We start from the raw sequence: 27,784 nt of genomic DNA on the forward strand, positions 1-27,784 counted from the left end.
ACCCCATCCAGTGTGTTATCATGGAAGCGAAGGAGGAGGTGCTGAAGGATATTTTGCATTATCGAGGAAAACCCCAACACAACAACACAAAACCTTTTTACACACCGGCCTCCCTCACCACTGACTGAGCCGATGTTGCTTTGATATGACTGACCTCACCTTTAAAGCCACCAAATGATATTGTGGATATAAAAACTGACTGAAATTACCAATTTCTCATTCCCATGGTCTTGTATAACAACAACACAAATCAGTATTAGCATGTGCAGCTCTGTCCTGAAGCTGGAAAACAGATGGTGAAGACATAAACCTGCTCTGCAACACAATCTATGCTGTGTCTGTGTTGCCCTCTTCTTCACTGCTATCTGCTGTTTACCTCAGGAAATACTTGTGCATATTGTCACATTCCCTTTCACTGCCTTAGTCTCTGTGGAGTGACTACATATTTCACAACTGAAAATTAAATATAATTTTTTTTCTCTCTGTGTATATCGACGGCTGCTGATTGAACTGCCCTTGACCATAATAAAAGCATCTATGAATTTCTCATACAGAGAATTGCTTTGAGAGTGGCTTGGTAAAAAGCCTTTTCCCATTTTCAGATTTTGAATGAAAGGGCAGTGCCTCAACTGCTGTGTTAAATGCACAAGTCTCTCCCACTGTGTGGGAGTGTGTGTGTGTGTGTGAGTGAGTGAGTGAGTGAGAGAGAGAGAGAGAGAGAGAGAGAGAGAGAGAGAAAGACTCTCTGGAGAACTTCCTTTTCCTGTGCAGGAGAAATATATAAGTTTTCCCTTTGTGTTGGCCATCGAACAGAGCTAATGGGTTGACTTAGATGGAGTTGTGACGTGAGCCTGTGTACACCTGTAAAATGTAACAGCCGATGGTTCAACTTTGCCAGAATAGCTCCGAATTGCAGAGAGGGGGGGGGGGGGGAAAGCAAGCAAACTTTGGGGTTGGGAATTATTTTTATTCAGTTAGGATATGCCATCTTTTTAAATTATTTTCTGCTGATCAGAACAAGAACGATGACTGACGCGAGATGTACAAAAATATAAAGAGAATTATGAAGTGCCTCAATGCCACATATACAACAGGAAAATATTTTACAATAACAAAGATCAAGTGTTAGGAAACACAAACTTATGTCTCATAAAACCACCAATAGATTCGACTTGACATTCCCCAAACCGTTACCTGTCATTTTCACGCCTCCTTTGTCTGGACGTCTCTCGCAAACCAACCTACACATAACGAATCCCTCAAACATCGTGCCAGTAACTGTCCTAATGTGCAAATCACTAACACCATAGACTCCAACTCCCAAAACCAGTTTACTTATTTCGTCTTTTGGGCATGGTTCCCCCTTTTTAAAGCTAGAATGTAGGACTTTTACATATAAATGAATGTCCATAACATTCAAGCACTTGCCAAACGAGTTCATACAATGATGATTAAGCCCATCACCGCCGGATAAATCTCTGCAGTATACCGCAGTTTTAAATCGGGTGTCTGGGGCGACATTCCCGCACTGGCGCACCGGAAGTGATGCATAGTAATGCGTTTTACGTCAAAATGCTGCTTTGCCAGAGCTGAACTTCCGTGTGACGAAAGCGTTCGCATGCCTCTGATTGGCTTGCCTTCCGGGTTTCTGGCAGAAACTTCCGGGCTTGGAATCTATGGTGGAAAAACCTAAGAAGTGTCTAAGAGAAGGTTTTAATGCGCCAGAGAAAAAAAGTATCTCGGCGTTCAGAGGAAGGATTAAATTCAAAAAAGGAAGCGATCGACGGCGAGGACAAACACGGACCACTAGGGAAGCTTTTTCTCGTTGGAGAGCGCTAAAAGAAGAGATGTAATTACTCTTACGGCCAGAAGGGGGAAACAAAACTTCCGCACTGCAGGTTTAAAATAATCGGAATCCAAATTTTCCCCTGGAGGTTGCCACATAATCCTCGCAGCTTCTCTGTTCCCTCAAATACTCGTCCTCTTTCGAAGGTATCGACACTCCGTCGAAGCCGCATCCCTTCCACGTACTTTCCATTGTCCACATGTTAGGAGGAAATACCTTTTTTGTTGACTATTTCAAGCGATAATAACAAGATCTCAAAAAGGGAATACACGTTTGCAATGAAATAAAGTTGATACCTTAATATAATAAAAAATGAGGTAAGATTTCAATTTCTTAAAACAAATTCAAATATTTGCCAAGTTCAATTAAACTAAATACCAGACACACATGATAGTCTCGCGATACCAGACCACCGGAGAGCTCCGCCTACCAGAGAGACTGACGTGTGGTGAGTGAAGTCGCGAGGATCTCAACATAAAAAAGCTATTTTACATTTTCAACAAGGAAATCTGATGCAGTTGCTGAAAAACAATGCCAGCCACCTATTTCACTGCCCAATATATATCATACAAATCTGATAAAATAAACCTGTTGAGCTTTTGGGTTGTCTTCGACGTTAAACTGCTGAAGTTAGAAACTGTGGTTAATTGATATCTAAAAATGCAAAAAAAAAAAAAAAAGAAAAAAGGGACAAATCTACCACAGGGGTTGAGTTCCTCATTGTTACTAACAAGTATTTCTTCGCTTTATCCGAGAAAATCAGGCACTTTAAACGGTGCCCAACAGCGCTAAAGAGACACACAAGAAAACTGCAAACAAACCCGACCTCGGTAACGTCGAGAGAAAATATCCCCTAGTGTATTTGATCAAATTCATAGACTACCAGACGGGAGGATAACTTGTACAATACTGGCAAAAAGGGCTTTACTTAACCCGCGTTTATACCTCTTCCTGTCACTGACTTTAATCACCTGTTGTATCTACTTGTGTGGCAAACCATAACCACCTGCCCACAAATCCAGTCCCTACAAGAACATCTAAAAATAGACGGTAGAAATAAATGGCAAGCAACGTCGAGATTTGGCACCATCTTCGAACACCTTTCTCCTCGAAAGGTGCGAGACTGCGTTGTCATGAGGTGAAGATTGTGGCACGTCGTAGTCGACTCCAGTCTTGTATTTCACAGAACAGCTTGTTTGTATCAAATATCCCATCAAGCTACACAAGCTAATCCATGATTATGTGCGGCTGGGGAAAAAAACGAAATGAAAGCAAGTCCTTTATCTCAGCTAGGAGTCGTGACAGGGATATAAACATCCACCAAAACTATATTTGGTCCAATTTCTCAAACGCAATCCTGCAATTTGGCTTCTAAAATGTAACTCTAGTCCACTGAAGAGGACTTGCTCCCTTTGTGACACGTAGAAAACAAGTGCAATGAAACCACTGGCAAACGTTGCATTGGTGCAAATGGGGTTGTGTGTGAAATCAGTCTCATCTCGACTGTTCAGTTTCTTTTAACCTGCACAGTTTTCTACGTCACGGAAACAGGGCTCCGTGGAAGTAACCCCCAGCGGTGCACTTGGTTTACGGGAGAGTGATGGCCACCAATTTGTCAGCCTTTTAAATTAAATAAGACAACCATAAAGCGTAGCTTTTAACTGCCAAGGAGCAAGTCTATTTTTTTTAAAGACTGCATCAGTAGAAAGTCTATTTACATTTGGGTAAATCGCCATGCATATCAAGATTCCTTGGGTTTCCCTACATGGCGCACAGAGATGGACAGATGAGCGTTCAGAGACTCCAGTCATTACGTGCAGGACTTCCAGACAATGGCCATTCCAGTTCGCATCATCATTGATGACTGACATGCCCACCACCCACCCAGTCAAGTTAACCCTCTTCCAACACGATGTGTCCCCTTCCCTTACAGGTCCTCCGTGTAGATAATGCAAGGGCTGGTGTCTTCACTGGACTCCAGCTGGACTGTGGAGACAAACCAGCGGCGGCAGCCCGTGGCATTGTAGGTGAGTGTGGTGCGGTAAGTGTTTTTGGCATGTTTGGGGTAGATGATGGTGGTGCTCCGGTAGTGTAGGGGCCTCTGGCGCGGCTCCAGGTAGACTTGGGATTTGTAGCTCCGCCAGGTGCAGTTCCGTACCACCACAACTGTCTCGCTGTAGGAGGTTGCCGTGGGAACGGGCGCGCAGTATACCTGGTCCTGGTAGTGCTTGTCCGAGTCGTATTTGACCTCAGAGTTGCATCTGTGGAGGGAGGACAAAAGATTATTTTATGTGGGTGGGTAGAGGGGTTGAAAGATTCAGTCTAATGAAAACTATGCTCTCCAGTCAATTGTATCTTTTAACAAGGGGCTTCTTAATCCAAAGTTAACCAATATATTCAAAATGTTGCTTGCTGTTGTGAAAATGCAACCAAACCTCCATGAAAATCTATCCTTCTGGTCGTCACAACACGGAAACCAATCTGCTTTTGGTAATAAATTACATCATATAATATCCTGATTTGTTTGGACGATCAGTTGTTACCATCAGTCAATCTGTCAGATGGTCTGTTTCTAAATAGTTGCTTAGCAACATCATGAAAGTTAGCGTGCTAGCTAGCTGTCAATAAAGGGTCTTGAAATCCGGGCCATGCCCTTTAACCTCCTGAAAATTGGCTGTGCTATGAGATGGGGCACTGAAGCTGTTATAACAAATCAAAAGATACTTTTGAAACTAAAAAAATGACACACCCAACATTAATATTCAATAATAAGACCTGTCTTACTCAATCGAGCTTTAATAGGCAGTGTGCTCTATCAGAAACCGATCACTAGGTGGCAGTGTTCACAGAATAATAATGAGGTGGGAAATGACAGGGATGCTAAAAAAACCACGTTCTCCATTCAAATAAGCGCCGATAACACTTTATAACTGTAAATAGTGATTAATAAATGAGTAACAGGTCACTTATGAGCTCTTACAACACACTTAACATTGGCGGAAAATAAAAAAGAAAAAGTATTAATAATAGACTCATTAAGATGGCTCAGAATTTTGTATTGAATGTTTTTACCCTCTTTTTTTTGTCTAAACTTAACTAAACCTTTAACTAATGCTACTGATACCAGACTAGCCTGTCTACACTTTAAATCTAGCTTTAAATTTAGCTTTGCCCTTCTCTTAACCGTTTAGGACTTCAGTGCCTAAACTTAACCCTCAGCTTCAGCAGTCCATCCGTCCATCCATTATCCAAACCGCTTATCCTGCTGTCAGGGTCGCGGGGATGCTCGAGCCTATCCCAGCAGTCATTGGGTGGCAGGCGGGGAGACACCCTAGACAGGCCGCCAGACCATCACAGAGCAGTGGTTGTTCTTGTTATGCTATCAGAAATTATTTAAAATCATAAAATGGTATTTCTAAGGCATCTGCTAATGTTAATATATGCGTAGTCAGAGCTTATAAGCTTCCATTAGGCCAGACCCAATCGCCTTCAATAAACATTGCTTGTTTTTAAATGTTCTTTATTTTTAATGTTTTTTTTTCAACTTACTTGATTTCTTGTTCAGGTTTAGGGTTGACCTCAATGCTTTCCCCGAAGAACACGGGGTACATACGAGTCCTGGGGTCAGAGCCTGTGGCATTTAACAGCAGGTAGGGAAGCTATGGAAAGGAGGACATGAAATGAAGCATCATGAAGTGTCATAGCTAGTCCATCTGCCACTCTACCAACATGTTTATATTCAACAATTTCTAAAGGAGTTATACTGTGCTTCAGGATTCCAGATGACACCATCCAAAGAAATGAAAACCCACCACAGCCCAAACCCTGCAGCAGGAAGAGATGCTGCTAGATCCTCTCACATAAATAACTTGACGGGCAATCGCGATCTGTATATCATACAACAACTACACAAGAAACAGCACTCAGTGCAACACCTCCACTTTAATTCAGATAATTATATGGTGTGGGTCGAATGAATACTTAGAGGTAAATCTATTTTCGAAAGCCCTCAAAGCCCCTCAGTCGGCCCAAGAGCCTGAGAGAATATGTGTTTGTGTCTGTTTTCTTCTTCAGAGATATGTGTGAGGGCCAAATTGAGTTTTTAATTAGAAGAGCGAGGACATTTTTTTTTGCAAAGTAAGAACCTGAAGAGGTCCTCATGTTATTTCTTCAAGGATCTATGAGGGTTAGGACTTCAGGTTAGGGTTAAGGTTAGGTATTTAGTTCTTATGGTTAAGGTTACCCAATTTCCCCCTCGGGGATGAATAAAGTATTCTGGTATTCCGATGAGGATTTGGGCTGGTGGTGAACTTAGTGAGGGTCTTCACTGTGTGTGTGTGTGTGTGTGTGTGTGTGTGTGTGTGTGTGTGTGTGTGTGTGTGTGTGTGTGTGTGTGTGTGTCTGTGTGTGTGTGTGTGTGTATTGGCAAAATACTAGGCTAAAGAGGGTGCCAACTAGCAAAAATCAGTTTACTCCCTTTAGTCAAAGGTAGTGTGATGGAGACAATGCTTTTTGCATACCTAAACATTTGACCTCTGTTACAGTTGAAGCTTCCTAAAATTACAGCTTTAATGGATTCAAAGAAAAGCCTTTAAGTCTGTGTTGTGTTATTGTTGAAGGCTGAGCATTCTTCTGTCTTAGTGTCTCGTAAACCTGGCCACTGTCATCTGCTGTATACCTGTTGAAGCCATCAGAGCTGTCTGTCTGCTCCACATACTGAATCACCCACAAAGACTCAGACAGAGGCGAGCAGCAGCCCTGCAGAGGCACTGATGGGAATTAGTTCTTTGTGAACCAGAGCACATTTATCAACCAGGATAACTGTTGCAAACTATAACTACACGAGAGCTGGCTGCAGAGCCGGGGCCAAACAATGTGTGCCGATAGTAAAGCTAAGGGTTTGTGATTGGTGAGAGATGTACAAGCCACCACATAAGGCCAATTCACATTATGTCAGCCAAGCTATCAGTGACAGAAACATCCAGTACCAAACTGAGTTTCCAATTCTTTCTTCTTACTTTGCCTAAACTGTCTGGCAGTCCTTGTACGTATTTGTATATCTTACCCAAAGGGTAGTACAGTCAAATCTAAACAAACACTAAGAATTATCTGCAGTTACCAATATGCCTGTTTGCCTTGCCACCTTGGGAACATAGTATACACTGACCTCTGCACTCTGGACCACATGGAGCCAAAGAGAGCCTAACGGAGCACATAAGAGAAACGTGACCTACATAATGTATGCTCATGTTTAGAAAGAACATATATCACTCCTATAACAAGTGCGTTTTAAAAAAAAAGAAGGCTTAAAGTCGCACTTCAAATTCCTCAGCGCTCTGGCTCTTGCTCTCATGACTGGATTTATTGTTTGCTCTCCGCTCAGAAGCTGCCATAATACTGTGAGATACTTTTTTTTTTTGCATGTGCCTCTGAAAACAGTGAACAGTCTGAATGAAATGGCAGCCCAAACCAAATCACAGCAGCTCTCACGTTACAAAGAGGTAGAAAGAGTGAAGCTGTCACATGCTGTGTGGTTTGCCTGCAGTGACTGCACACATGCCACTAAACTCTCCCAGCTCAAGGGACAGGCCAGAACAGGCCAAGGGCACAGCAGATCACCAAGCGTCGTGTAAATCTCTTCTTACCCTCAGATCACAATCAACACCACGCGGTACGGATGTGTGAAACGCAACCTGCACACTAACACGCCACCTAGTTTTGTCACGCAGGTCTCTGTGCTCTTAATCCCTGTGAATGGAGTTAATCTGCAAGCGATTCCTTTTCCAAAGTGTGCTACTGGTTCCTCTGCAAAAATAGGACAGCATCCATGGTGTGTGTACTGGCAATGTCTGAAAATGTAAACACTTGTGAGTGGTGGGAAGGTCACCTCTGGGCAAAATACCCCCCCCCCATTATTCCCACATTACGGAACTCCCCGGAAGCACAATTCCATTTTGGAAAAATAAATTGCAGCTGAGCAGTAGCCACACAATGTACAATGCACAATAAAGATCCACTGAGACTTAGCCAAGCCAAACACTCAGAACTAAACAAGGTTTCACTCCGCTGGCTGTTTGGGGGAAGTGATAAAGCCTCTGACCTTGTATACTCAGTATGCAAGGGCATTGATGTGATATCAGGAAATCAATATTAACAGTGAAGCTGGATTAGAAACAAGCTTCCTGCCTGTCCTTGTTAATCCACTGTTAGTTACAGCCCAAAGTGATCACCTTGACTGGATCATGGTACGAGTAAGGGACAGCCGTGTGGGACAGCCTACCTGTGCAGAAGTGCTCCTGCCCACCAACTCTCATCACTAGAGTCATGTATGGGTCCATATGTATGTTATGTAGCACATATTAATTTGTATCATTGCTCCTCATATAGATCAGTGCACCAGTCTCTCTTGCAAATTCACCTATTCTACACATACTTATCACTATTGTTGTCAGGTGGCATTAAAGTGAAATGAGACATGCTGTATTTAGAAACAGAAACTACATATCTATGAGGTGGAATGACTACTACATTTGGAACTGGTAAACAAACCCAACAACTATAATCCACTATATACATCAGTAAAATTCACCCTGTTTTCAAACAGAGGGGCTGTAGTCATGTGTTCATCCATGTTTAAATTAGAGGCTCTAATGCAATGGCCTGCAATGGCTCTGACAAGCCCCTGCACCTCAAAATAGAACTTGAGGATTGTTCTTTCGTGCCATACAAAAACAACACCAAAATAGATGTGGAAAGGAAGAAAGTGTTTGCAGGAGCAACTGTATGCCTCCCCTTCTCCTGCTGCAAATATGTAGCCAGACAACCAACCCCAGAAAGTCTTGTGTGTTTTTTCCTGATGGAGGGTGCAGATTCTTTCCATACACAGCCTCAAGAAAGGTATCAGCAACACAAGAAGAAAGTACCCATATCAAAGCTGATCTTAAGAAGGGAAACCACAAAGAAGAAGAGTACTACTAATCTCAACCTCCAGGGGATTAGGGACAACTCCCTCTCTCCCTCACTATCCAAAGCAAGATAATGTCATGCAACTGTACCAGGATGCAGAGCTAGACTTCTACAAAGCCACCCCAACCTGCACCAACATGCTTTTTAAAACCTCTGAAACTTTGAACAACCTGGAAATTATTATTGTTTTACTGAAGAAACCTTTTCCACTCCGATTGCAATGGCGGTCATGTGTGACATAAATCACTACGGGAGATGTCATGCTACAACACAATGATGCATGCATGTTCATTTATGCCATATTTGTCTTTACACCCATTGTACACACTGTACTGTATTATGCAAGAAGCTGAACATTATTTTTTTTGTAGGGTTGTCCTCGACTCAGCAGATCCCACCATCTATCGTAGGGAAAACGACCATTTACAGTTGATGTTTTCCAAAAGACAATGCACATATGTGAACTTTCTGTCACTGATGAAGATGTACGATTGTTTCCTCCATCTGGCTAATGAACACAAAAAGTCTTGTTGACCAGAACGCTGAACAACTGAACTAGCTGACACAGAGGACAACCCTTTATTTGCAGAAATATTTTAAATCACATATGAACATGTTGATGTCTGAGGTGGAATTTGAAAGGACATTAGGTTGTGGCAGGTACTAGCTAAGTTAGGTGTTGATAACAGTCAGGATATATGAGAGACGCTTCTGATCATAATTACCCAGACTACACAAATGGAATCGGGCTAGTAGTCCACGGTTCCTGTTGCTACCAGAGTCACTTGTGTGGATGGAATAAATCTGACATAAGTTTGGCTCCCACTGAGCCAATGAAGTATTTCAGCTCCAAGCAGCCAAGACACAAGTTTAGTAAACTCTACCACGACCACATTACTCTTCAACTTCTCTTTATCCTGTATCGACTGATCAATTGGAGCAGTGTGAGCCTGCTAATGTTGGCAAAAGGAGCAGGACTCTTTGGGTTGTTAGGCCATTCATCACATGACTTGTAAGCGTTGAAGCAAGTACAGATGACAGAATGACCAGAAAGCCCTGTAAATTATGACATCCAAGGAAATTTCTACTGAGCAACGTGGACAATGGTTTTCACAGCTACAGTCACAGCTGATCTCAGTTTTATTTGGGCTACAGTCCAACAATTGCATCCAATTACTTTTAGCAAGACAGCTGATACCAGATTCATCAATTACCGTCCTTAATTAGAATTATCTAGGCCTCTTCTACCATAAAATTGGCATTATATGAACATTAGTTTTCCATTAATAAGAACATGCAAAAGCAAATACATTGAGGCCTCAAAAGAAGTAGCATTAACAGCTCAAAGACCATGAAAACACCACTGAGATCATTCTCCCTAATTGGGCCATGCGAGTCAGGGGGAACCTCCTGGAGTTAAGAAATCTCATGGTATCTGCAGCGCAAGACCCACACAGTCAGACCTCTGAGCTCCATCAGAGGGCTTCCAGATGTTTGTGAGCGGCTGAAATTCAAGTGTGTTTCTGGCCAAGACTAAAATGTTTTCAGATTTCCACTCCAACACGAACATCATTTGGCTATTATGTCTTTTCTGCTTTATTCAAAACGTCAAATGAAGCCTTCGCTTCATTTGTGCACAATTACCTTGGACGCGAGACACGCACACGTACACACGCGCGCGAATACACGCGCGCACACGCGCAGAGGATCATTCACACATAGACAAACATTGCTGTGTATGTTTTTTTGTTTTGTTGAATGTGTAACGGTGATGTTGACACGAAGCTTACCAATTTGCCCTCTTTGCTCTCCTTCCTATAATATCCGTGGTGGCTTTCGACGGGCGTCGTGCAGCTCCCGGAGCGCGTTTCGAGCAGACCCGGGGACAGGGAGCAGAAGGGCGGACTGGGACTGGGAGGTAACCCCGAGTCCGGACTGTCGAGCAGTCCTTCCCGATTCTTTCCTTTCAGACTATCATCCATAGCTTGTAAATGAAGGTGCCCCACCATTTCTGGGACAAGCTTAAAAATACAAAAAAAAAAAAAAAAAAAAAGAAAAAGCCCAGACGAAGCCGCAGTGACAGTTTCCTTGTTGCGCCTCAAGCCAATGAGCGCAGATCCGTGGAAAACACCAATCCTCAGAGAAGCTCCCCTGCCTGGCGACCCGCTGCGGGAAGCCAAAGTACAGAGAAGAAACTTCAGCAAAGTAATATTGATACGCACACAATCACGTCAGTTTGATCCGCGTTTCTCGAGACTAATACTGTAGCCTACCTGCTTGTAGTGTTGAGCTTCACTCAAAATTATCTCGATCAGGGAGAAGTCCCCCCCCCCCCCACACACACACAAAAAAGACTTTGGAAATCTCTGAAACTACTTACGATGATTGAATGTGTGTTCCTTCTCTCTCTCTAAAAAAAGAAAAGAAAAGAAAGAATTCCAGTTAGACCAACACTCGTCGCAGAAGCAGCGCGTCTGTCTTATGGGCTTTACTCCGAGTGTGTCTGAGCTGAAGTGATCCCAGAGAGGTCCTTCTTAAATGAGCCTGCCAGTTTTTTTGTACCTGGAGCCAATCCAGCCCCCTGTGATCTGGATTACTTCCATGTACAACCGACAGGGCGAGTAACGTCGTCACTTCGTGCCTCGGCGCTCGTGTGTTTCGACCGCTCGTGAACGCCGGGACGAACCGTATCACGAGTTGTCTCCCTGTCGAGCTCTGCGGAGCCCATTGAGCCGTGTCAGCGGTGCTGGTGTGCTTACTGGATGTGTGCATGAAACCATTTTCGCCCGGTGAAGTCGCACGCACGTCTGTTCATCTGTGCATGCGTGCGTGTGCGTGTGCTCGCTCTGTTCGACTATATTTGTTAGGGCCGGTTTGAGTTTTTAATTATAGGAGTGAGGACATTTTGTAAAATATGGGCATTTTGCCTGGTCCTCACTTCTTCACGTGGCTATATCAGGGTTGGGACTTGGATTTAGGTTTAAATGGAGAAGGAGGGTTGGATTAAAGTTAAAACAAGTGTTAAGGCTATGCATGTGGTGCTTAAGATCAAGGCTAGGGTTAGGGGCTAGGGAACGAGTGTAGGGTCCTCATATGCATGGAAAAACCAATGTGTGTGTGTGTGTGTGTGTGTGTGTGTGTGTGTGTGTGTGTGTGTGTGTGTGCGCGTGCGCGCACACACACATGCGCATATCCATCTTGCCCAGTGAATTTCAAGACTGTGCGGAGGTGGGTGGGAACACTGTACACGAGTGTATGTGGAGCACACAGCAGAACTAAGTGTGCAACTTTACTAGCAGCAAAGTCATCGCAGCAGTGAAAGAAGATGAATTGGAGCGTGCTGAGGGTTCCCGCCACACAACGTCTGCATTCCCACTGGCATACAGTCGCTATTACCGACAGCAGCGCTGCCAAAAAAGAAATCAGAGAATAAAAAAAAAAGAAAAAAGAGACAACACAGGCCAGTGTGTGTTTTGCGTTGTTGATTGTACCTTTGATGGTCCACCAGCTCTCCATGGCCATTACCACAGATTGCCAGGAAATTGTGCATGATGTGGGGTTTTTTTGTGTTTTTTTTTAAATCTTTTCTCTTAAAAAGTCAGATAACTCGCTGTTTGCCTTTGTTGTCTGGAAGATAGACTTAATAGCATGCCTGCTAAATTTATGCAGCTGTAATCTGGTTTGCTAAAAAACTGTTTTACCTCCTCGGTGTTATTGTTTGGGAGCCGCAGGTCAGTGCTGGGAGTTTACTGGCCTTCCCCCATGTCAGGTGTGTTTTCATGTCATCGTGTCCATCTTAAAGAGCCCATCAAGTTGATCCCCTGGCATTTAAGAGATTACCGTGTGGATCTGGTGTAGATTAGCCATAAAACAGCAGGACACAGATGTTGGGAATGTTTGTGAGTGTAGGCATGTCTGTGAGCCCGCCGATGTTAGACTTGCTCAAAGGTAACCTCACTGGGAGACGACCCTGACAAATATTTCATATTGTGTTGTGTGTGCGTGTGTGTGTGTAGGATTTTTTTCCCCAGAGCTCTTCAGTTGCCATATGAGACTGTAATTAAGGGTTTAGTTGTCCACAGTTTCCTCTGAGACACACACAGATGTCAGCGCGGGGAGGTCCAGGGTCTTGCTCAAGAGCAGGCGGGGGAGTGATGAGGACGAGGGCGTTAGGCGTGCGGCCTGGTGGATGGTGGACCTACTCACCAAGCTGCTCTGTTGCTGTTTACTGCTTCACGTTTACTCCTGATGAAACGTCATGTGTCTGCTGATGAACCTGGGGGTGGGAAGTGCCGTTATGGAGGACAGTTACACTCATATTTTGGGCTTTCAATTAACCGAGACCTAAGCCGGCATATGAAGACTCGGTGTCGTGCAAACAATTTGATAGTATAATTCCCACCGCTGTAGAGATCAAATATGTGATCTTCCTGTCACATGACTGTCAATTTGAGACATCGCCTACCGTCAGTTTTAACACTGATGCCCAATAGACTTTTGGATAATATTGCTGCATGAGATCTTTAGGATCCTATGGGGCTATAAAACAACAATGGGGTGTGTGTGCATACGTGTGTGTGCGCGTGTGTGTATGGGTGTGTTTTTATTGCTCACCACTGATCAACCGTGCCTTCTGTGTTGACAGGATAATCACTCTCATCCTATGTACTCCCTAAGACACACATACACGCACACACACACACACAAAGAAAGAGACAAATGCTTGAACACAAGTGAGCACGAATGCAGTAGACACACAGAAATGTACACAGGAAGCGCAAACATACCCACTAGCATGCAAGCATGTGCAAAGGGATTTACACTTGCTCACACATAAATAAGACATATACAGATGCACACCGGCTCACGCAAACATGCACACATAAACGTGCATTCCAGTTCTGCAGAGCTCTCATTAAGCTGGCCCAGTCTCACAGCACTCACAACTACTTGCCAAGCCAGCTGTACGGAGGGATGGGGGCCCAACACAGGTGTGCGTGCGTGCGTGTGTGTGTATGTGTGTGTGAGAGAGAGAGACAGAGAGACAGAGAGAGAGAGAGAGAGAAAGAGAGAGTGTGTGTGTGTGTGTGTGTGTGTGTGTGTGAGAGGGAGGGAGAGAGCGAGAGACAGAGAGAGAGAGAGAGAGAGAGAGAGAGAGAGAGAGAGAGAGAGAGAGAGAGAGAGAGAGAGAGAGTGTGTGTGTGTGTGTGTGAGAGAGAGAGAGGGAGGGAGAGAGAGTGTATGTGTGTGTGAGAGAGAGGGAGGGAGAGAGTGAGAGACAGAGAGAGTGAGAGAGAAAGAGAGAGAGTGTGTGTGTGTGTCTGTGTGAGAGAGAGAGAGAGAGAGAGAGCAAGAGAGAGAAAGAGTGTGTGTGTGTGTGTGTGAGAGAGGGAGAAATAGAGAGAGAAAGAGAGAGTGTGTGTGTGTGTGAGAGAGGGAGGTACAGAGCGAGAGACAGAGAGAGCGAGAGACAGAGAGAGCGAGAGAAAGAGAGAGAGTGTGTGTGTGTGTGTGTAAGAGAGAGAGAGGGAGAGAGGGAGAGACAGAGAGAGGAGTGTGCGCGCTGGTCTCTGTGTGTGCTGTCTGGAATAGCTCTCAATGTAAACAAACCACAGAGAGGCCGGTCCTGGCAGGGGAGGTTGTTTTCAGCCAGAGGCGACGTCACTGTGGTTTCCACACACAGCACCGCTCTTCAGACTCATCAGCCATGAGTCCTCTCCTCCTAGCAGATAGGTGAACATTCTCCAGTTTGCTTTTCGCACAATGTACTCGTAAACACTAGCCACTTGTTCACTGCCAACTTCAGCGTACTCACGTGACCGCCGGCCTCGGCTCCGTTCCCCTCGGCCCATATGTACGGTTTGAAATGGAGTTTTGAGCATACCTTCGACTTGATGATGGATGACCCTGGCAGACTCTAAATATGCCATCCAGACCATGAGGTTCAGTCCACAACGCACCTCACTTCACTGGAGCCTGACTGCATCTGGTTTTAATGCTGGGAGACCCCACCTCAGGAGAGCTGGTCAGGGGAACGGGATAGTCTTCAAATTTCTGCTCCCTGCCTATCACCAACTCACCTCTCCTCTCCTCCTTCTCTATCCAACGTGTTTTTCCCCAGAGCTGGATGGTCAAACCCCACCCCAGACCACAAGACGATCTCGCTGTTTTAGTTTTTGCGTTTTGACTGTAAGTTCACCCTGAAAAGCAATTCTACTCAGTGTTCAAGATGCAGCATCATTAGCATTTATGAGCACGAGCATCTTTAAGAAGCAAAAAAAGAAAACCTTTTTAAGTGCAGATGTTTCCATTTATTTTAAATCTTCTTAAACCGGTGTCGCCTTCAGAAAACGATCAATTAGTGATTTGCGCTCCGCCGTCTATGACCTCCTACGCTGTGCGCTGCCCTGAGGCCTCACAGCTGTTAGCCTTGCATGCTAGCAGCTCATAGACCCCAGCTGTAACCAGTGATTCACCTGCCCACCGCTTCCTCTGACGGTTTCACTTCCTCGCAGCTCTATTTGAACAGTCAATAGGTAAACACGCGAATGGGCCGTGTTTAATGTGAAACAGTCCGCTATCTGTATTATCGACGACTTCAGGGGTTTAGATGTAGCGTTGGGTAACTAAGGATCTATAAACGGCTCAGGTAGAAACGTAGCAACAGTTTTCGAATGAGCCCCGTGTTCGCAGACCATCAGTGGTCGCTCGGGCCCTGGTGTCGACACTGTGAGCACGCATACGTCAGTGATCTGTCGGACAAAGGCTGTGGAATGGGAGTGTCAGTAGTCAGTTTGCTGAGACAGAATGACGCAGGAACAGGGATCGACTCTGTGCATTGTGTCAGTATATCAATGGGCTGTGTTATCCATTGACTGAGCTAGGTGTAATACACTGGTCACAGGGAGTGCAGGGCTCGACAGGAGAGTAAACACTGTGAGTGAGAGGAGGGAGGTAAAGACAAGGGGGGGTCACTCGGGGGGCAAAGGACAGAGAGATAAGAGCTGTTTACATTTCTGGGCCTATTCATCTCCATTGGCTTGTTTTCATCTCTACACATAGTACAGCGAGAAGGCGTTGCTGCCCTTTGCCTTGCTCTCGGTGCTTCTGAAGCATAAACAAGCCCCGCTCTTCTGCCCGACAATGGCGCAGCCTGTTTGCTCGGTGTGTGTTTGCACAGGCCTGCGGTTTGCACGCGTTAGCGACACAAAGGTAGCTTGACATGGGAAATCACGTTTTGACAAAGAAAAATAAATGGAAAACTTCAACGATATTAGACCACTATCCGCGTGTCACAAGTTCACAGCTGTATGATAATATTTACCAATCTGCAATTAGAGTCACACTTCACGCCGTGCAGAGAACAAACACTGCAAACACTGTGGCTTCCTCCTCCGCTACACTGTCATTTACACCACATGTTTTCAACATGAAGCCAGACTCGGTCTCTAAGTTAATGCCTCCTTGGGGATGGTTTTATCTCTGGCTGGTTAATACACTGAGGTCCCATCTCTGGCTGATCTGTGCTCTGCTGAGAGTTGATGAGTTGTTTCTAGTCAGATTGACAGCAGCTTCTCGTACTCTGGCATTAGGGAAGGTTGTGTTTCCCAGGGTGCTTTGTGTTTGCCTTCTTGCCTGCAGGGGTATAATGACAAGAGTGGACCACCCATGTCTGCTTTGGTCTAGATGTTATTGGAGGAATTCCCCTAGCATGTGCACGTGTGCAAGTGTGTGTGTGTGTGTGTGTGTGTGTGTGTGTGTGTGTGTGTGTGTGTGTGTGTGTGTGTGTGTGTGTGTGTGTGTGAAACCATAAGTGCAAGTTTGACTTTGTATGTTCAAGGTTAAACCTAGGTTATACACATCCATCTTGAAAGGCTGACATTGAGGTTAAGACCTTAAGACTGTCAAGTAATGACCTATCATAAATCAAATTCCCTTTTAATTTTCTGTGTAATTGCAACAAACAAGACATACAAAGAGTAAATTAAAGAAAAAGAAAAAGGCCTTCAACTTGTTCTAGCTAGTGTATTGGATGCCCATGACCTTTCAGGCAGAAGTGAGAATCAGGAATCAGAAACACATTACATTTTTCACTAAATTATTTTCACTAAATTTGTTGTATGCTGCCACAGAGTCACAAAGGTATGTATTTACACAGGCTTCTAATCTACGATTTGCACACTCTTTGTAAGAAGAAGCATCACTCCATATGTGTTATTTTCCCTGCAAACAGAAATAATGCTTATCATATAATAGTGATAACGATAATAGATTTTATTCATAAGACACTTTTCATTAACAAATCTCAAAGCGCTATAAGTTAAAACCTGCATTAAAGTTCATAAAAGCAAATGCATGTTGTATTATGTCATACGTGTCAAATTCCATGCATGTGGAGAAACAGACTCTGGTTCAGATTCTAATTATGTAATGGTGCTGGTGACATCAATTAGTCAGTTGTACTCCCCTGAGCACAGTTGTTATGGAGGATAATAATTTGACTTGGTAGATGTAACAGGACGGACGTGTAACGGATGTCAGGGACACAACATGTATGTATGGTCATCTCCCACTTGCTTAGGAAGGACCTTACCTGATTATTAGGGATGTAAATTACTATCTCACTGATGCAAGCCATCATTAAAAAAAAATGAAACAGGGAAAGATGCGGGCAGGGTCTGGTTATTCTCCTCTGATCTCTCTGTACACCAGTAGAAGTGGGTGGCCCTGCAATTACGCTCTATTGAGAGGCAGGCTGAGGGCAGATGGAGGGATTAAGATGGAGAGGGGGTTTGAAGGTAGAACGAGGGAATTACATAAATAAAGGCTTTATTCACATATTGGTGAGGGCAAGAGCTGGAGAGCACCACAAGGAGTTACAGCGAACACTTTTTTGTGGCGCTGAAGCCTGTGTGTGGTAACTAGTGGTGAGTCTGTTTTTTTTTAAAGTTTTTTTTTTTTACAAAGCTGCTGGTGATTTGAAGTGCTATAACTACCATAGGATAATTTGGTCACTCATAAGGACTCCTGTATCAGATACTGGGTCTGTCCATCTATCGATCTATCTATCTATCTATCTATCTATCTATCTATCTATCTATCTATCTATCTATCTATCTATCTATCTATCTATCTATCTATCTATCTATCTATCTATCTATCTATCTATCTATCTATCTATCTATCTATCTATCTATCTATCTATCTATCTATCAATATGTTTCTGTGGACCTTACAGCAGTTATGCAAAGAATCACATAGATGTGGCTGTAATCGCCTTCCCATTATCCATGTGTAATCAATGTGTGTAATTGATATATTGGCATGAACTGATAACTCTTAATAATTGGATTTCTCGTGTGTATGTGAATCTCTCAGTGATGCTTTCATTAAATAGACTGACTTAGTACAAAATCAATGACACCCCACTGCCTCTCTCTTCTTTCTCTGTCCTTCATCTCACATGCTTTCTCTCTCTGTCATCCAAACAGTCACACAGCCGCTCACAGACACTGAATGAATCAGTCATTTAGGAAAGTCATTTGGGTAGTCACTCACTGTCTAATTCACCCCCTCACTTTCCTTCTCTGTCTCCACACCCACGCTGTCTAGTTTCCCTCTCTTCACTGCTGGATTACCTCTTCACTGAAGTGCTGACCTTTGAACTCTCGGAGATGGGCATCTTTCCATTTCCTTCCTTCCTTCTTTCCGCTCCCAGTCACGGCCTGTGAAGTGGGCGGCCATATTTGGGCAAAGGCTTGTGTGTGTTGCGCTCCCGCTTTGTCTCCGTGTCCCTCTGTTGTTTCCAGCATATGTCAAACCTCTCGCCTATGTGTTTGCTGGCTGCCGGTGGAAAACTGCAGAGCCACGGAAACGAAAGACGGGTTGTTTTTTTTTAAACCCTGCTTCACAGTGCTGCAGTGGTCTCAAAATGCCCCGTCACGTAACAACAAGAGGAGACAGCAAGTTCCTCAAGTTTGTCCCATCGCATTTGCAGCGAAGGGAGCCAATCGATAGCCCAAGACTCACAAAAGGTGAAGCGTGAGTCCACCGGTGCCCTTCAGAGAAACTTGCCCAGCTCAGAACTTGCCAGCCAAGGACCGCATCCAAACTGAATGTCTTTCATGAAAAAAACAAAACAAAAAACACTTGGCTAACCCAGGAGAAAATAAAAAGAATAAAGTTATTATGGAAATGATGAGTAAACTGATCAGCAAAGGTAGGAACTTCATGCTGACTTGCCCCCCCCCCCCGAGGCTTCCTTTGATAGCGGACGTGGATCAGACCAGTGACACATTTTGACAGGGGCTGTTGTTTTCCCCAGCCATTCTCTGGCCTGGGGCCTCAGAGTGGAACACAAGTACACACACACACACACACACACACACACACACACACACACACACACACACACACACACACACACACACACACACACACACACACACACACACACACACACATATCTCTGAGCTGTTACTCAACCATGCTGTGGGTAAACAAGCTGTGTTTGGATGCCGCTGTCCCAACCTGTACACATGTAGTATATGCAAACATACAACAACCTCATGGATACACACGTGCACACACCTCTCAGACATAGAGACAGAAAATCAGTACATGGAGTGGGCGTACCCGCAGTGCCACTCTTGTCACAACTTGCTAGACTGAATGAAATTGCACTCTCACACATGCACAACACGATAACATGGATGCACCTCTATGGCAAGTGAGAAAGAGAGAGAGAGAGAGAGAGAGAGAGAGAGAGAGAGAGAGAGAGAGAGAGAGAGAGAGAGAGAGAGAGAGAGAGAGAGAGAGAGAGATTACTTAATATGATTACTAACTTCATTAACAAACCGTTTGAAACTAATAAGGACAATACCAACCAAGCTGTCAATGAAATCAATTGTATCTTTCAGATGGCAGCAAACATGGTCCTACCAAGGACCCACAACAGAAAAAAGAAACAATCTGAAAAATGAAAAATGGTTTGACAACGATTGTAAAAATATAAGAAAAGAACTGCGTAAATTGTCAAACCTGAAACACTACCAACCTCAAGATATGGATATAAGAAAGAAATATAGCGAAACATTAAAACTATATAAACACACATTAAGAATGAAAAAACAAAGCCATGTAGATAGAACCCTACAGGAAATAGAACATTCCCTGAATCAAAACCAATTCTGGGAAATGTGGAATAATTTGAGCGCTACAAAACCACAAGACCTGCCTATCCAAAATGGAGAAATTTGGAAAAGTCATTTTGAACATATCTATTCGGAAATCCAACAAGAACACTCAAATTCCAATTACAATCTGATCAAACAAAAATTACGGTTGCTCGAATGCACTATAAAAGACAACCAAAACCCACTGGATTTTCCAATAACACAAGAAGAATTAGCACAGAAGCTCAAATCCTTAAAACCCAATAAAGCTTGTGGCCTTGGCAGCATCAGAAGCGAGATGCTTAAAAACAGCACACCTGAGCTGCAAAGGGCAGTACTCAAATTGTTCAACATTGTTCTAAATTCGGGATTTTTTCCTGACATCTGGAGCAAAGGGCTTATAACTCCTATTCATAAAAATGGAGACAAATTGGATCCTAATAATTTCAGAGGCATTTGTGTGAGCAGTAGTCTGGGGAAGGTGTTTAATAGCATTTTGAACAATCGAATTCTAACCCTCCTTAACGAACACAATGTCCTGAGCAAAGGTCAAATTGGCTTCCAAATCACCGGACTACGGACCATATTTACACCCTACACACCCTCATAAATGAAAATGTGAATCAAACCAAAAATGGAAAAATATTTGCTTGTTTTATTGACTTCAAAAAAGCTTTCGACTCTATTTGGCATGAAGGACTATACTATAAACTTTTACAAAGTGGTGTAGGGGGTAAAGTGTATGACATAATAAAGTCAATGTATTTGGACAACAAATGTGCAGTTAAGATTGGAGACAAACACACTGAGTTCTTCACTCAGAATAGAGGGGTGAGACAGGGCTGTGGACTTAGCCCGACACTGTTTTAATATATATATTAATGAACTGGCGGTGCAGCTGGAACAGTCTGCAGCCCCAGGTCTCCCCCTGTATGACATGGAAGTGAAATTTTTGCTTTATGCAGATGATCTAGTTTTGTTGTCACCAACCGCAGATGGGCTGCAACAACTACTAGACCTGCTTGAGGACTATTGCCAGCACTGGGCCCTGGCAATAAATCCAAAAAAGACAAAAGTAATGATCTTCCAGAAGAAGCCCAGATGTCAGGAAAATAGATACCAGTTGACTCTAGGTAGCATCACCTTAGAACATACGATGCAGTATACTTACCTGGGTCTAATTATTACAGCATCAGGGAGTTTCAGTAGGGCAGTGAATAACCTAAAACAAAAAGCTCGCAGAGCTCTATATGCAATTAAAAATAAATTCTTTAACATTGATATACCAATCTCCATCTGGTGCAAACTGTTTGATAGTGTAATTCTGCCCATTGCACTATATGGAAGTGAGGTATGGGGTCCACTCAGTCTTTCCAGCTACACTAGATGGGACAAGCATCCAGCAGAAACCCTACATGCTGAATTCTGTAGAATGATTCTGAAAATACAAAGGAAAACACCAAACAACGCATGTAGGGCAGAATTAGGCCGGTTTCCATTATTAATAAATGTACAAAAAAGATCTCTAAATTTCTGGATGCACTTAAACACAAGCCCAACAAATACATTGCACTTTAAAGCTCTGAAAACCCAAGAACTGAACCCCGAAAAGAGTCCCCTGAAGCAGCTGGCTCTGAGACTCATTAACCCTGTAACAAATACTAAGACCAACCAACCTCAGGCCAGCACTGCATCCCAAACAAAGTTTACGATAAATCAGGCTATAAAACAAAGCAAGAACAATTATCTGAAACATTGGAACGCTGAAATCAAAACTCAAAACAAACTAGAAGTCTATCGGGCCCTAAAAACAAACTATGATTTGGAAGAATACCTCTTAAACGTCAGAGACAGGAAGCAGCGACAGATCCTCACCAAATACAGGCTCAGTGACCACAGTCTCGCCATTGAAAAGGGGAGACACAAAAAGACGTGGTTGCCAAAAGAGCAACGATCATGTGGTCAGTGCATGACAGATGAGGTGGAGACAGAGGTGCACTTCCTCCTTAAATGTGACAGATTTGAAAAACAGCGCCGGGCTTTTGTCAAGGAACTGGAACATGTGATTCCAGAGTACCAGGAAATGGACGACGCAGGTAAGCTGCGGGTGGTCCTGGGAGGGGGGCCAGCGGCGAACATTGCAGCAAGATTTATATTATCTTGCCACAACCTGAGAGATAGTGGATGACGGCACCTATTGCTACTATTGTTATTTAATATCATAATCATTGTTGTTGTTGCTGTTATTATTATAATCATTGTTGTTTTTGTTATTATTATAATCATTGTTGTATTGTGTTGTTGTTTTACATGCTTTGGCAATATGTACACAAATGTATGTCATGCCAATAAAGCACATATTGAATTGAATTGAATTGAGAGAGAGAGAGAGAGAGAGAGAGAGAGAGAGAGAGAGAGAGAGAGAGAGAGAGAGAGAGAGAGAGAGAGAGAGAGAGAGAGAGAGAGAGAGAGAGAGAGAGAGAGAGAGAGAGAGAGAGAGAACAAGGCCACTTGTGTTTATTCAAATAAGCTGTTCAACAAGCTTTTACTTCCTCTTAGCATAGCGGTCCCTGTGTTGGTAGGCCATTGCATACCAACACAGGGATCGTCAGTTCGAATCCCCGTGTTACCTCCGACTTGGTCGGCGTCCCTACAGACACAAATGCCCATGTTTGCGGGTGGGAACCAGATGTGGGTATGTGTCCTGATCACTGCACTAGCGCCCTCTCTGGTCGGTCGGGGCACCTGTTCGGGGGGGGGGAAGGGGGGAATAGCGTGATCCTCCCATGCGCTACGTCCCACTGGTGAAATTCCTCACTGTCAGGTGAAAAGAAGCGGCTGGCAACTCCACATGTATCGGAGGAGGCATGTGGTAGTCTGCAGGCCTCCCCCGGGGGTGGAGCAGCGACCGGGATGGCTCTGAAGAGTGGGGTAATTGGTCGGAAAGGGGGAAAATTCCCCCCCAAAAAAAAGAGAGAGACGAAAAAAAGGTTTGCAAAATTTCAGGAAACATTCATCTTTTGTTTAACGATTCCCTGATTGATTTTAGTTTTTGAGTGGGGAGAGACCTCACAGTGTTTTAATAGAACTGTCCGACTTGCAGCCAAAACTCCACATCCCTACCAACATCTCATTATTCAAAAGTCTGTTTGGAAGAGAGAGGGTTTTTAGAGAGAATTACCAATAATCGAATGTGCCCGTCTGAGTAAGGAACTTAAACAAGTCAAATTAGTATTCGCTTACATATTTTCATTTAATATAACCTTTATTTGTCCAGGCTAGTCTTATTGAAACCAAGGATCTCATTTAAAAGGAGGATTTGGGTGAAACCACAATAGCAATAAAATAGATGGAAAAACGATAAAAGTAGTTTTAGTAAGAAACAGATCATCTAAAAATGCAGGGCAAGAAAGAAGTAAGGGAACGAGAGAGAGACAGACAGACAGACAGACATACAGACAGAGAGAGTGGGAGAGAGAGACAGGGACAGACAGACAGACAGACAGACAGAGACAGAGAGAGTGAGCGAGAGAGAGACAAGGACAGACAGACAGACAGACAGACAGACAGAGAGAGAGAGAGAGAGACAGACAGAGAGAGAGAGAAAGAAGGGGACAAAGTTATTGGCCTGCAACAATCAACTTCTCCAAATCGTTGTCAATTTCTAGTAATTTCCTCTTAAATATTCTTGACTGCTTGACTTTAACTTCATATCGAATAACCAGTTGTGTTTAAATGTCTTCTCCACTCGGAGGCTTGGCTACTGTGTGTAAGGTATATCCTGGTGGTCAGATGGGGCTGAAGTGATTTGGGCTGAGGGCTGTGATCTGGTGAAATGTATACAGCAGTTTGTCAGCGTGACTGCTACATACCAGGATGGTATTTCCTTAAAGAAGGTCAGCCTGTATGGATGGTCACGACTCGGGATTTGGGCAAAGCACGGACCCGTGAAGCCTATTTGATCTGGGTCAGTTTGATTTAAACTGGAGCGCCAGATGGGTGGGATTTGCCATGCGATAAAAATTCAGATAGTGGCATATTAAGTTACCGGCTACAGGGAGAATCCTGGGTTGACTTTCAGATGCTTTACCGTGATCCGTCTAAACCTTCTGCCAGTCATTACTTTCACCCACATGGCAAACACCACCTATCCATGTGCTTAAAGGTCCCATGAAACGGCATCTATAGCACCGAACACAAAAATATAACAAAATGCATTTCTGTGACTTTCTAGAACATGGTGTTAAATAGATGTAAATGAAGTGCAGATAACGGCAGCAACAAGAACGAGAATACCTTTCTCATATCACGGGACAAGGAATTTTGGGCAGATACTGTATGAGTGAGGTCAGCAGTGTGGTGTCCAGTCTAGATAAACCACTGCACACTAGCTCATTACAGTTCATCCCACAGTGATTAAAGGAGTTGAGCAATGCTACTGCAACTTGCCTTTACTCGGGTTATGAGGATTCAAACTCGAGCTTCAGCTTGCAGCCTAGTTTTGGCAATGAGAGTGTTCAGCTGTGTGGGGCCGGATCGAGGTCAGGTTTTCACCGTCGTCCCACTGCTTCATGTCCACGTTGACCCCGGCCGACCTTTCGGCTCCTCTAACAGGCAGCCAACAGCAGCAGAGCTCGCAGCTGCTCTCTGCGGGCCTTCCCGGACTGTGTCCGTGAAACGCCAGGGGAGACAGGAAGAAAGGCAGGCCCATACAGGAGGTCAGAAATCAGCAGAGGGAGAGTTCTTTCCGAGTCGTACCTTCACGGGTCATTTCCGTCTACTGTGGTAATATTTTCACACCACTGTATCCATTAGCCCTGAGGCAGCCACAGAGGAAAATCATAATAAGATTTGTGCATATGTAAGCTATAAGGAGCCCAGCATATTGTGGCAAGTGCAGTTCTGCCTTTGAAACCCAGGCCGTGTTTGATTTGGAGAGAAGAAAGGATTTGGAATGTGTGCGTGTGTGTGTGTGTGTGTGTGTGTGTGTGGGTGTGTGTGTGTGTGGGTGTGTGGGTGTATCTGTGTCTGTGTGTGGGTGTATCTGTGTCTGTGTGTGTCTGCGTCTGTGCATTCACTGCTTTGCGCTGTGTGCCAGCCAGTCCATTTCCATGATCCATTTTCATAGGCCTCTATTATCCCTCGCAAAGCCAAAATACCGCAAAGAAAATAGGACGGGGCGGAGTTCGAACAACAGCTCAAATTTTATGTTCAACAGAATTAGAAATGACTTTTTAAATGGCTCTCTCTGGGTGCTCCCCTACTGTAAGCCCTTGGTTAATGAATTTAATATGAAGGTTTTGGCATGGGATGTAGATTTTTTTTGAATGATTAAAAAGTAAAGGTTTTATAGCTGCAGTGGGAGTCAGTGTTGTGTTGTCAGTGGGCGTCTTGGGAAGAACTTTAGTTTTCTGTTCTGATCTGTCATTTCTGAGTCAAACTATTTTTTACTACCTTGTTGACTCGCATTCATTGTTCTACTTGTAAATTATTGCATTTCTGTTTGAACTTGAAGGCACCCATGCACCAGCAACTGCTCCAGGCGGTTGGTTGAAAGATAGGAGCTCTCATGACATCTGAGGAGAGACGAGAGGTTTACACAGTCGGCACATTCCCTCCTGTATCCCTTTTTATCTGGCAAGTCAGCTTTCTGTTCAGTAAAGATCATCTTCAGGCATTTCTGCTGTATCAGATGGTAAACAGCGGAGAGCGACAGAAAACATGGAGGAGAGTGGAAGACGTTGGACATGGGCGAGATATCCAAATTGAGGGTGCAGGGGGACATCGATTCGCTCCAAAGTTCCAATACTAAGACATGAAGATTTTTACATTGCAGTGTTTCCTCTAAATTGCAAGGTTTTTTTTTCTCTCTTGGATCTTCCCCCCTTTTTCTCCCCAATTGCATCCCGCCAATTACCCCACTCTTCCGAGCCGTCCCGGTCGCTGTTCCACCCCCTCTACTGATCCGGGGAGGGCTGCAGACTACCACATGCCTCCTCTGATACATGTGGAGTCGCCAGCCGCTTCTTTTCACCTGACAGTGAGGAATTTCACCAGGGGGACATAGCGTGTGCATGGGAGGATCACACTATTCCCCCCAGTTCCCCCTCCCCCCCGAACAGGCGCCCCGACCAACCAGAGGAGGCGCTAGTGCAGTGACCAGGACACATACCCACATCCGGCTTCCCACCCGCATACATGGTCAATTGTGTCTGTAGGGACGCCCGACCAAACCGGAGGTAACACGGGGATCCGAACCGACGATCCCTGTATTGGTAGGCAATGGAATAGACCGCCACGCCACCCGGACGCCGCTAAATTGCAATGTTGAAGCAAGAGATGTACCGATACTGGTGTTGGCTATCAGGCAGATATCAGGCTAAAATTGAATTTTGGTATCTGAGGTTTTACCCAAGACTAAAATCTGATAGGAAAGGCCCTCAGTAACATGTCAAAAATAAACCTAAAATGACTTGATTTACTGCATCTTTGGCACATGGAAGCCAGTATTTCTTTCATGGTTAAAAAAAAAAAGAAGCCTGATTCTATCTCAGCTAGTTTGCCCATCGATCCCAAACTAATGGCGTACATCTGCACAGCTCAGCAAAAGCAATGGGTCCATACTCAGGAGTCCTGATCTGAGTACTGAAGTACCGATTGGTACTTGGACTCAGTGGTAGCAGAGAAACGGTGATATTGGTGGGTGCATCCCTATGTTTTAAGCTTTTGTATAACAAAATAAATGCGTTTTGTTGTACATTCTCTTTGTCAATTATTGCAGTTTTCCCATTTTACTGTAGATAAGTGGGGATGGAGCCTTAAAATGTTTAAAAAAGTAAATTTGAATCTCAACATTTATAAAGTTGGGAAAATTTGAAAAATTGCGATTTATATCAAATTAGTATGGAAATATTGTACATCAAATCAGTTGGTAGCTGCCAATTCCCAGCCCTAATCCAAATCCATTGCATAGCAGCTTTACAGTATGGACCATTAACATGCGGGGCCATCTGGACATTCTGGTTGCACCTCACTTTTAATGACCTGTTAAGGATTCGGCTTAACCTGACCACTTCTTACCCCCTTTGAATTTACCCTTCACTGGAAACTGTCAGCCCATCTCTTGTGTGTTATTATATTTTTACTGTGTAGTGTACTTGAAAAGCTCCATAAATAAGAAGCATACTGTTCTGAATTTTCCCAATGACAGATGTGCTGCCAGCCGGTTCCTCAGGGGTGCTGCACGTACCACTGCCTTGTTCCTCTGTAGTTCTTATGAACATTTTTGTGGATGGTGGTAAGGGAAGCGGAGATACGTCACTTCAACGGTGGTCTCACTTCAAGCTCACAGACAAACCTTGTTAGCATTTGAGGAACCACAGATGTCTAACCACAGATGCACTAACCAAAATGCCCAAATGGTACACAAATATTTAATTATCTGAACTGCTATGATTTGAAATTCATTTGTAAGTATTTTAATTCATCGCAGAAGCGATGGATCTTGTGTTAAATGCAGTCCATGCACAAAAAGCATGTCACTGAGAATGTTGTAGATGCTGGGAGAATGAATCATGTCCGGATTACATTTAAATGGAGAACATGTCAAGTTTAATCAGTCAATGCTGGAAAGTGGTAGGTAATGAAAATGCAAGTAAATGTTTTCTGGCCATTGATCTACCAACTATGCTTTCTTTACAATTAACTATTCAAACGTACTCCACAAGGTGTTTTCATATAAATTTGTCTGTATTTGCATTTACAGGATCGATGGGAGGAGGGGCTAGCTTTTGACATG

General features: G+C 43.9%; 1 protein-coding gene and 1 long non-coding RNA gene across 4 annotated transcripts; one reads left to right on the forward strand and one right to left on the reverse strand.

Moving 5' to 3' along the window:
- Nucleotides 1-952: 952 nt before the first annotated feature.
- rflna (refilin A) lies at nt 953-11,553 on the reverse strand. Of its 3 annotated transcripts, XM_056287180.1 has the most exons (5): nt 11,375-11,553; nt 11,193-11,222; nt 10,603-10,978; nt 5,396-5,505; nt 953-4,107 (listed from the first exon to the last, which is right to left on the reverse strand). In XM_056287180.1, exons 1-5 carry the CDS (start codon nt 11,413-11,415, stop codon nt 3,774-3,776), a joined length of 891 nt encoding a protein of 296 aa, XP_056143155.1. In that variant the 5' UTR covers nt 11,416-11,553; the 3' UTR covers nt 953-3,773. The 3 variants fall into 3 exon arrangements, with proteins under 3 accessions (XP_056143155.1, XP_056143162.1, XP_056143171.1); XM_056287187.1 differs by lacking the exon at nt 11,375-11,553 and having other exon boundaries at nt 11,193-11,322; XM_056287196.1 differs by lacking the exon at nt 11,375-11,553 and having other exon boundaries at nt 11,086-11,208.
- A 10,470-nt stretch (nt 11,554-22,023) lies between these two features.
- On the forward strand, nt 22,024-27,769 carry LOC130122688 (uncharacterized). Its single transcript, XR_008811262.1, has 3 exons — nt 22,024-22,082; nt 27,197-27,407; nt 27,752-27,769. It is a non-coding gene; the product is annotated as an uncharacterized LOC130122688 (long non-coding RNA).
- The last annotated feature ends 15 nt before the right edge of the window (nt 27,770-27,784 follow it).

Source organism: Lampris incognitus, chromosome 1 (assembly GCF_029633865.1).
Source record: "Lampris incognitus isolate fLamInc1 chromosome 1, fLamInc1.hap2, whole genome shotgun sequence".
In the NCBI taxonomy this organism is placed as follows: Eukaryota; Metazoa; Chordata; class Actinopteri; order Lampriformes; family Lampridae; genus Lampris; species Lampris incognitus.